Source organism: Cricetulus griseus (genome assembly GCF_003668045.3).
Source record: "Cricetulus griseus strain 17A/GY chromosome 1 unlocalized genomic scaffold, alternate assembly CriGri-PICRH-1.0 chr1_0, whole genome shotgun sequence".
Taxonomy (NCBI): domain Eukaryota; kingdom Metazoa; phylum Chordata; class Mammalia; order Rodentia; family Cricetidae; genus Cricetulus; species Cricetulus griseus.
Genome location: NW_023276806.1, coordinates 130,109,666 through 130,120,899, shown reverse-complemented (window position 1 = coordinate 130,120,899; position 11,234 = coordinate 130,109,666). Strand labels below are relative to the sequence as shown.

At 47.3% G+C, this 11,234-nt stretch overlaps 1 protein-coding gene across 1 annotated transcript; it reads left to right on the top strand.

Annotated features, from left to right (window-relative positions):
* The first annotated feature begins 9,258 nt into the window (after window positions 1–9,258).
* Window positions 9,259–10,014, top strand: LOC100754138 (14-3-3 protein sigma). The gene has a single exon (XM_027391870.2). It carries the CDS (start codon window positions 9,334–9,336, stop codon window positions 10,012–10,014), a length of 681 nt encoding a protein of 226 aa, XP_027247671.1. The 5' UTR covers window positions 9,259–9,333.
* The last annotated feature ends 1,220 nt before the right edge of the window (window positions 10,015–11,234 follow it).

The following is an 11,234-nucleotide window of genomic DNA, read 5'->3' as shown; positions in this document are numbered from 1 at the left end:
CACTCGCTCTGTAGACCAGGCTGGCCTCAAACTCACAGAGTTCCACCTGCCTCTGCCTCCTGAGTGTTGGGATTAAAGGTGTGTGACACCACCACATGGCCAGCCTTAGCAATTTTTATACAGTTAAACATACATCCACCTTATCTATGGTCCGACCGTTCTACTTCCAGCTTTATTAGAGAGAAATAAAAACACAGAATAATCATAGTTTTCTGCCTAATAATCCTAAACTGGTTGTTTTACTGCCGTCCTTCATTTCATCATTTAAAAAAAAAAAAAAGATAAACTGTGGCAGCTGGATATGGTGGTCTGTGGTGGTAATTTCAGAATTTGGAAGGCTGAGGCAGGGAGATTATGAGTTAGAGAAGGCCTGAGCTATACAGCAAGACCGAGTCTCAATAAAACAGCACACACACACCCTGCCATCAAAGGTGGGTATAATGATTCACCCCTGTAATCCCAGCACTCAGGAGGCTGAAACAGAGGACTGCCTGTAGACCCCAGGCCAAAACGGGCTACAGAGTGAGATCTTGCCTAAAAATTAAAAACAAAATAAAACAAAGGAAGCTGAAGAGATGGCTCAGTTGGTTAAATGTTTGCCACACAAGCATAAAGACTTGTGTTTGACTTTCCTAGAACCCTCATAAAAGTTAGGCACATGCCTGTAGCCCCAGCACTGGAGGGAGACAGAGAGAGATCACAGGAACTAGCTAGCCAGACAGTCAGTCCAGGATCCATGAAAGACCCTGTCTCAAAACACAAGACAGAAGGGGATTCAGAGCCACTCCTAATGTTGACTTCCAGCCTCCGTGTACCCGTGCCCTTAGATACATACATGCACACACAGGCAAACAAACTAAAGACACTTCTGTTTTGTTTGTTTTTATAATGGAACACTGCTTGACAATAAAAATGAACTAACTGTGAATGCATGCCATAGCATGCATGAATCTCAAAAGACACCAAGTAAAGGATATTGGGCACATCCTCTGTTAGTTCATGTTCCTGAAGTCTAATGAATCGAAATGTTGGAGCCTTGGATGGGGTGAGAGCTACGATTTACAAAGGCCTCCTGTATGTTAGGTAAGGACTCTGCCACTAAACTGTACCCCATGATTTACACCTCATAGGACTTTGTGTCTCATATCTTTATTTTTTTTTTCTCAGACAGGGTTTCTCTGTGTAGCTTTGGAGCCTTTCCTGGCACTCACTCTGTAGACCAGGCTGGCCTCGAACTCACAGAGATCCACCTACCTCTGCCTCCCAATTGTTGGGATCAAAGGTGTGTGCCACCACTGCTGGCTCAAAACCTCATTTAAGCACAGAAATTTGAATCCATTTGCCTTGCCTCCAAAAGCCACTGTGAACCAGTCAACAGATCACATCAGGACAACCTCATGTGTGAATAAAAAAATCTCTTAAGAAGGGTAGAACATGCAAAGAGATAGAAGAACAAGAACCAGGGAGAGCCAGATGGCTCACTGTGTAAAGGTGCCTGATGCCAAATTTCAGGATCTGGCTTCTACTCCTGGGACCCACATCATGGAAGGAAAGAACAGATTCCCAAAAGTTGTCTTCTGATCTAACATATGGTCACATGTGTTTTTCACCAACGTACATACACACACTAAACAGATAAATAAAATTAAAATTGGCTGGGTGTGGTGGCGCACACCTTTGATCCTCAGGAGGCAGAGGCAGACGAATCTCTTTGAGTTTGAGGCCATCTTGGTCTACATAGTGAGACCCTGTTTCAAAAAACCAAAACACACCAGGCAGTGGTGGCGGGTGGTGTAAACCTTTAGTCTCAGCACTCAGGAGACAAAGGCAGGCAGATTTCTGTGAGTTTGAGGCCAACCTGGTCTACAAAGCTACACAGAAAAACCCTGTCTTGGAAAACAAACAAAAAATTTAAAAAATTATAATTGAAGATATTATCAGAGATTTCAAAAAACAAAAAACAAAAAACAAAACAGGGATAGTGAGAACCAGCTTGGGATCTCACCTTACAGTGACTTGGCTGGGCTGTTGCTCAGAGGTGGAGCACTTGTCTTCAATGCTCAAAGTCCTGGATTTCGTTCTCAGCCCTAGGCAGTAGGGATGGTGTGGGGGTTTGAATGAGAATGGCCCCATAGACTCACATCTTTGAATGTTTGATTGATGGACCTGTCTGGGAAGAAATAGGTTTGACCTTGTTAGAGGAGGTGTATGGCTGGGGGAGGGGCACTGAGGTTTCAAAAGCCCTTGCTGTTCCCTTTAGCTCTCAAGATGTGAGCTCTCAGATACTGCTCCAGTGCCAAGCTTGCTTGTACACAGCCATGCTCCCACCGTGATGGTTATAGACTCAGCCTCCAAAACTAGAAGCCCCCATATATTCTTTTTCTCTAAGTTGCCGTGGTCATGATGTCTCTTCACAGAACTAGAAAGGTAACAAAGACAGGAGCTGGAGTCAGGAGTGGGTCGTTGCTGTAACAGACCTGACCAGGCTGGTTTGGGGAGGAGTTTGGAAGACAGTACTGCTGAGAGCCATGTGGACTCTGGAGGCCCAGCCCAAGAGGTTTCACAGGGGAAAAATAGTAGCACCTGGGCTAGAGGCCATTCTTGTGAGGCATTGGCAAAGCATGTGGCTATCTCTGCTCCTCTCCTAAGCATCTGCCTGAGGCCAAATTGTAATGTTTTTGACTAATTACCTTGGCAGAGGGGATATAAAGACAGCCTAGCATTGAGTCTGTTGCTTAGTTATTAGTGATCACTCTAATAAAGCCTACAATGGAAAACATTAAGTGGGCCAAGAAGAAATAGAATATGTACAGTTTAAGGAGAAAAGGAACGCCAGAAAATTTAGTGTTACACTGATGATTTGTGATGAAGGAGATAAGAAGAAATGGGATAACAGGAGCGGTGTCCATGTCGTTAGTGTAAGACCCCACCCAGCTAATCTTGCAATCTGTGAATGGGAAAGGCCTAAGGAATATTCTGTTCCTAAAGAGAAACAACAAACCAAAGTTTATGCAAATATAACTCAAGGAGGGACCAGGTGCCATCCCAAGCAGGCGGCCCTGTGGTTCTGGGTTTAGTGGCATGAAGGATACAGGAGTAAAGGTGTCGTGGAATCTTCCTCCACAGTTAAGAAAAGCTGCTGTGCCCAGGCGTGCAGTAGGGGAGTCCCTGTGCATCCAGGGCTGGAGAGGCCATTTTATTTTATGAAACTGTGAAAGAAAAGCCAGGATTGCACTGGAGACTCCAAGTTGTCGGAGATGCCAGAGCCTTGGGATACCTGCCAAGGACAGCTGCAGACGGGTGGAACCATCCCCCGGGAAAGAAGTGTGTTGCAGTCAGCAAAGATGGAAGGGCAGGGCCATCTATGCTCCTTGACATCAGACATGGAGCTACAGGATTTGGAGCTTGCGCTGCTGGTTTTCAGTCTTGCTTGGGTCCAGTATTTCCTTACTATGCTCCCTTCCCTCTCTTTTGGAATGTCGATGTGCACCCTGTGCCATTGTATGTCGGAAGTTTGTGATCTGCTTTTTTATTTTGATTTTACAGGGGATTACAGTTAAAAGATTACATGAATCCCAGAAGAGACTTTGGACTTTTAAACAGTGTTGAGATTGTGAAAGACAATGGGGACTGTTGAAGTTGGACTAAATGCATTTTGCATTATGACGTGGCCATAAGCCTGTGGGGGCCAGGGAATGAAATATGGACAGGTAGCTGTAAGTGGAACAGTTAAACATGTCCTTAAAACTAAGACAGGTCCTGACTAACTGTTGATACTCCAGAACTCTTATTGAGACAAAGATAGGGGCTCGTGGTCATTTTTGACACCCAGAATGGCATATGTGACATGGGCCAGAACACTTCCATCGGATCGGTGGGTATAGTAGGCAGCTGGCAGTGTAATGAGGTGCATAAGGGAAGATGTCAAATGTGAAAAACTTTCCCAGGAAGCTTGGCTGCACAGGGAAATCAAGAAAGGCAAGACGCTAATTAGAGGGCTGGAATTTCCTTTCAGAGGTTCAGTCTTTACCACAGCTGGCTCTGTCCAGAGCTGCTCGGCTTTGCCCACCCACCAGGACTGACAGCTACTTGCAAAGGTCTGCTGGCCACAATAAGTCACAGCTCGAGGGTTCTTTTTGGAGCTCTGCACTCAGCTGACCTCACCATTGCTCACATCCTGTCTTCCTTGGCAGGACTTGATGGGTGTCCACCCTTCTACCCTGAGCCCAGTGCTTCCTCTTCCTAACCACAGGGCACCCCTTCCCATCCCCTGGCCACATGCTGCTTGGCTCCTTTGAAACTGGGTGCTTCCCTGAGGGCATGCTTCCTTTAGTGAGGTCTCAAGACCGGTGGCTGTGGGAGCATGGAAAGGTAGTTACTGTGGGCTCTGTGTTCCCTACATCTTCTGTAGCTCCATCGGGGTTTCAGTTAGGGATATATTTAGGAACAAGTAACAGAATGCCCAATAAAGCAGACTGAACCCAGAGCATCTGTGAGTAAGGTAATGAGGCACTCAGCCTGAGACTTGAGTTCTAGACTCAGGACCCACGAGGTGGAAGAGGAGAACTGACTCCCACAGTTGTCCCCTGACCTCTGTGTCTGCCTGTACACACACGAACACACACAAACACAGTCACATATACACTCCCCCCCCACACACAAATATACACTGACACACACACATATACTCCCATATACACACACACACAAACACATATACACTGAGGTACACACACACACACACACACACACACACACACACGCACGCACGCACGCACGCACGCACGCACGCACACACGCACGCACTACATTGATATAAAAAGCGAAGAGTTCTATGGCAGGTCCAGACTGGTTAATTCATCAAGGGCTGTTTACCTTTTCACACTGACACATTATCCTCAGTGACTGGTGAGATGTCCTGTCACTATATGGTTGCAGCTATCCTAGTGGCAGTGAAGAGAAGATGGACAACGTCTTTCCCAGGGAGTTTTCAAATTGGCGAGGCTCGGGTCACTGAGTAGGGGAATGTAAATACCTTAATTGGCTACACCGATTAAAGGTATCCTGGGAGCACCTGGGAGGTGCTCTAGTAAAAATCTAGACTTTGTTAGCAACAAAGAAGGGCTTGGCTCCTGAGTAGGCAGGATCAGTGATTGCCTGAGAAATTTAAGACTATGTGTCCCTGCTGGGAGCTCCCATAACACCTTGTCCTCTTCAGAACTATATTACTCTCTGCTAACTAGTCTGAGTCCTTTTGGGTGAAGCATAAACACTCAACAAATGTTTGAACTCACTGGATATAGGTGCTGGAGGGCTGGATTTGACTCATAACAATTTGGCTTTTTTTTTTCTCTCTAAAGGTGAGGACTTTGAACCTGACTGTCTGCTGAGAGTACAGAACTACAATAATGAAAGAGCTAAAAGTTGGAGACTAAGGGGGCTGAGGGATCTTGAAGGGAACAAGTGGCTGATATGGTGATGGTACACAAGCAATCACAGCTAAAGTGGGGAGGGCTGGAGGCTAGCCTGGGCTACACGGTGAGGCCATCTCAGAAGCAAACCTTAACACGAATAAAACAGGGTCCTTGAGCCCGTACCTTGGGCGGGAGAGGAGCAGGCAGGACACTGGGGAAGCTCCTAATAGATAACATGGCTTAACCTAAGTAATGATGACTTGCTGTCAAAGTGAATAGAAATTTGGGGGCACTTGTGAAGTCTTGAGAGTCAGAGGTGTCAAAGGGCACCCGATAACTTCCTTCTTTTCTGTGACTTCATCTCATCTATTAACACCCCCCACAAATTCAGCTGTTTTGTCTGTGAAATTAATTCAGGTTACTAGTTCCCTGGATCAATCCATTGATAAGGTTATTGTCTTTTATTGTTTTGGAAGCAAAACCCTTTGCAAAGTTTACAGAAAACTGACCAGGAAGATGAATCAGAGAATGTTTTTTCTTTCTCTTTTAAAGATTTTATTTATTTATTATGTATACAATATTCTGCTTCCGTGTATATCTGCACACCAGAAGAGGGCACCAGATCTCATTACGGATGGCTGTGAGCAACAATGTGGTGGCTGGGAATTGAACCCAGGACTTCTGGAAGAACAGCCAGAGCTCTTAATCTTTGAGCCACCTCTCCAGCCCCAGAATCTGCGGAGAATTTAAAAAGAAAGGACTCAAGTGGGGTGTTGTAGGGAGCCGGTTCCTGCATTATCCATTACAATAATGGTGCCTGAAGACACCAAGATGTAAATTACTTCACAGGCGCTGGGTAATCTCCATTCCTTTGATCTCTGCCTATCCCGTGGCTCATTTGGCCTGAGGAGCTGAAGCCATTCATAGGGTAACACGTCCCAGGCGGCTGGCCAGCCTTTATAAGGGATGGTTTTCTTGGTTCAGTGTCTCCGCTCTGGTAAGCTTATGCATTAAAGCTTGTCTGCAGAAGGATCCGAGTGTCCTGCATGTATTTCTTGCTGGCGAGAAAATACAGTGCGCGGGACAGGGTGTGTTTTGTGGTCTAGGTTGTAAAAAACCAAAACCAAAAACAAAAACAAATAAACAAACATAACATTGTGTCTTTAAGTGTTTTCTCGGAATGTGCCCTCCCTTCAAGCTAAGGCATCTCAAGAAAGGTAGGAAAAATGTTGACTGCAATAGACGAGGTGTTCGCCTTCTCCATCTGGCCAATATGGAATCTACTGGCCATGTGCATACCGAAATATAGCTAATGCCACTGAGAGTATGAGACTTTAATAACTGACTGAAATGGTCACCTGACTAGTCATTACAGGTTTCTTGTGGGTTTCTTGAGGGGGGCCCTTTCTAACCACTGCTAAGATGTTACGGGTTGGGTAAACTGATAGGGAAGCTCTAGATACGTCTGGAGTCTAAGCTGGTTCTGGAGCTGGGGCTGGCACAACCCACTGAGGGAAGGACTCCCAGCGACAATTCAGCATGATTTCCCATCTCCTGGCTAATTACATGTGAGTAAAGGCCTGAGGCTCTGGTCACTGAGGAGGGTCCCTTCAGTCACAAAGTTGGGGCCACCCCAGGGCCATCTGTGTGTTGACACCACCCCTGTGGGATAATTAAATGCCTATTTTCAGACAGGGTTTCTAGAGCCAGAGAAGGGATTAGCAATGTAGGGGAGTTGTCTTTGGGTTTGCTATTGCTGTGATGAAACACCATGAACAATAAAGCAAGTTGGGGAAGAAAGGGTTTATTTAACTTATACTTCCATATCACTATTCATCAGTGAAGGAAATAAGGACAGGAACTCAAACAGGACAGGAACCATCAGGCAGGAGCTAATGCAGAGGCCATGGAGGGGTGCTGCTTACTGGCTTGCTCCTCATGGCTTGCTCAGCCTGCTTTCTTATAAAACCCAGGACCACCAGCCCAGGGATGGCACCACCCACAATGGGTTGGGCCCTCCCCCATCAATCACTAATTTAAAAACAAAAAAGTTCCCTATAGGCTTGTCCACAGCATTTCCTTTTAAAAATTTATTAATTAATTTATTATTTTATTTTACATGCATTGGTATGTCTGTGTGTGTGAAAGTGTTGGATCTTCTAGAACTGGAGTTACAGACAGACTTGAGGTACCATGTGGGTGCTGGGAATTGAACCTGGATCCTCTGGAAGAGCAAGCAGCCAGTGCTCTCAACTGCTAAGCCATCTCACTAGCCCTAGAGGCATTTTCTTAATTAAGGTTCCCTCCTCTCAGATGACTTAGCTTGTTCCAAGTGGACATAAATTATCTAACACCTGGAGCTCAGGGCCCAGGCCTTTTTGGTCACCTGCAGGGTACATGGGCCCTTTCTTTTTTGAGATTCAAATCTTGGTCTTGGGCTGGAGAGATGGCTCAGAGGTTAAGAGCACTGACTGATCTTCCAGAGGTCCTGAGTTCAATTCCCAGCAACCACATGGTGGCTCACAACCATCTGTAAGGAGATCTGGTGCCCTCTACTGGTGTGCAGATATATATGGAAGCAGAATGTTGAATACATAATAAATAAATAAAATCTTAAAAAAAAAAAAAAAGATCTTGGTCTTAAACCCTTTGCTGGGATCCAGCCAGTTCACAAAAGAGTCCATTTCTTCTGCCAGCAGGCTTGTGTTATAAGTGAAGGGTTTATACATATTAAACCATGGTTTGGCCTGTGGACTAATCCATAGCTGGTGAAAGCATATTGCCACTGTGTCAGACCCGGGCGGTGGTGGGGGCGGGGGGGGGGACTGATGAACTGGCAGTAATAGATTATAAAGGTATCTGTGAGAAAATGCCAATATAATGTTCTGTGCAGGAACCAAATCTCGGTGTCATGAGCTAATTTGGGTTTCCCATAGTTGCAAATGAGGCAAACCTTCCCATCTCCATTGAAACTTAAATATTACATGGTGGGGGGATCAGAGGGAGGCGTCTGTTCCTGGTCTTCATTGGCTTCATGAGTATCAGCCCCCAGGTCTGCCAGAGTTGGTGCACAGAAGACTTGGATGAGCTGAGTTGGTTTGGCGATCTCATTATTCCCTATGCCTTCCAACAGGCCAATATGCTCATCTATTGTCACACTCAGTGCCAAGTGAAAGTCGTCAGTCATCTGCTGAATGAGTTCTCTGACCTGGTAGGAGTTTCACCCCCCCTAGAGCCCCAAATAAATACACAGATGCTATATTAAATATGAAACTTTTGAGCCGGGCGGTGGTGGCGCACGCCTTTAATCCCAGCACTCCGGAGGCAGAGGCAGGTGGATCTCTGTGAGTTCGAGACCAGCCTGGTTTACAAGAGCTAGTTCCAGGACAGCCTCCAAAGCCACAGAGAAACCCTGTCTCGAAAAAACAACAAAACAAACAAACAAAAATATGAAACTTTCAGCTGATGACGAGGGCATCTTATTTGGCTAGCTGTGTCTTAATTATTAACCCATTTCTATTAATCTAAGTATTTCCATGTGGTCTTATCTTACTGGAGAAGGGTCTGGACCTCTAACTCCTTTGGCGGCTCACATGGTGACCACTAAGCATCTCCACAGAGAAGAGGAGCGATTTCCTGTTTGTCTCTGATTATATCCTGCTTCTGCCCAGCTACATCACTTCCTGTTGTCTGTACAGACCTACAGACCTCTATGGTTAACTAGTGGCAAGTTTCTGCCCAGCTATGTCACTTCCTGTCTAGCCAATCAGCCAATAAGTGTTTTATTCATTAACCAATAAGAGAAACATATACAGAAGAACATTTCCGTCAGTCATCAGGTAAAAGTCCCTCACACCGACACAGATTCCAGCATTGGTCTCAAGGCAGCCAGTTCGCCCACCTGTCTGTCCTCGGAGTCATGGAGAAAGCCAGTCTGATCCAGAAGGCCAAGTTGGCGGAGCAGGCCGAGCGCTATGAGGACATGGCAGCCTTCATGAAGGGGGCCGTGGAAAAGGGCGAGGAACTCTCCTGCGAGGAGCGGAATCTGCTCTCCGTGGCCTATAAGAATGTGGTGGGCGGCCAGAGAGCGGCCTGGAGGGTCCTGTCCAGCATCGAGCAGAAGAGCAACGAGGAGGGGTCGGAAGAGAAGGGCCCCGAGGTCAAAGAGTACCGGGAGAAGGTAGAGACGGAGCTCCGGGGCGTGTGCGACACTGTGCTGGGCCTGCTGGACTCCCACCTCATCAAGGAGGCTGGAGAGGCCGGGAGCCGTGTCTTCTACCTGAAGATGAAGGGCGACTACTACCGCTATCTGGCCGAGGTGGCCACGGGGGACGACAAGAAGCGCATCGTCGACTCTGCCGGGTCAGCCTACCAAGAGGCCATGGACATCAGCAAGAAGGAGATGACGCCCACCAACCCCATCTGCCTGGGCCTGGCCCTGAACTTCTCTGTCTTCCACTACGAGATAGCCAACAGCCCCGAGGAGGCCATCTCTCTGGCCAAGACCACCTTCGATGAGGCCATGGCCAATCTGCACTCTCTGAATGAGGACTCCTACAAGGACAGCACTCTCTTTATGCAGCTGCTGAGAGACAACTGACGCTGCTGTGGACTGCCGACAGTGCTGGGGAAGAGGGTGGAGAAGCTCCAGAGGAGCCCCAGAGCTGAAGCAGCTCCCTCCCTGCCCTGCCCTGCCCTGGCCCTCCGGTCCCCAGTCTGCAGAGAGGACTAATACAGAGTGGGACCCAGCCCTTCCCAAACCCTGGGTGCTCTGCCACGCCCTGAAAGGCTCCTTGGAAGGTGCAACCAGGCTGAGGCCATGGGGGGGCTGGGGATCCCACTCTCATGCAGCTGTCTGGTGGCTGTTCCTAACTCTGCCCACCCCTGCTCTCTGTACCCCAACTTCCCTACACCACTCCAGAACCTGCCCCTCTCCCCCTGTGCCTCCCTCTTGTACCTGTTCCTTCTGGATCCTAGGAATCCAGGAGGCTCCCACCCCTGTGGCTGAGAACTGGACTGTGGCAAGGGCTGTGTGTGTGTGTGTGTGTGTGTGTGTGTGTGTGTGTGTGTGTGTGAGAGAGAGAGAGAGAGAGAGAGAGAGAGAGAGAGAGAGAGAGAATGAGAAGGAACACATGTTTGCTGGTGTGACCATGTTTCCTCTCAATAAAGTTGCCCTGTGGAGGGGGGGAGTCCCTCACACCTTCGGGCATCACACAACTGTTGTCTAGTTTCCATGAAGAGATCATACGATATTCAGCTGGCAGCTTTTCTATTACGGTCACCTCTGTCACACCTGGGATCTCTCCAGACTGCAGGAATCAGCTTCCTATGGTGGAGGGCTTGCCTCCACCTTTCAGTGGGAGCAGTGTCCCCTCCATGGCTCACATCTCTGCTCCTTGATTGCAGGACTCTGATGGGGAATGTACTGTGTATGTTTATCTTATTGATTGTTTAATAAAGTTCTGTTTGGCCAATGAAACAACAAGTTAGACAGGACTAGGCGTCAAAGAGGATTCTGGGAAATGTAGTAGAGAAGTGGTGATCCAGACTGGAAGTGACATAGCAAGGAGACTCATATTTGAGCAAGGAGAAACAGGAAGTGTCCTTTTTCCCTTTGCCTCCTCCAGCAGCAGGATGTGAGCCACCAGCAAGAGAGGGCACCATTGAAAGGCATCCTCTATAAGATAAGTCTTATAAAATATATAGATTTATGATGATTAAGACTGAGCTAACAGATGAGGAATCCTAGTCATTGGCCAAGCAGAATTGTACCTAATACAAGTCTCTCTGCGCATTAATTGGGGCCCTAACTCGGGCGAG

Coding starts and splice junctions, on each gene's coding strand:
- LOC100754138 (XM_027391870.2), top strand. CDS start 9,334: ATGGAGAAAGCCAGTCTGATCCAGAAGGCCAAGTTGGCGGAGCAGGCC.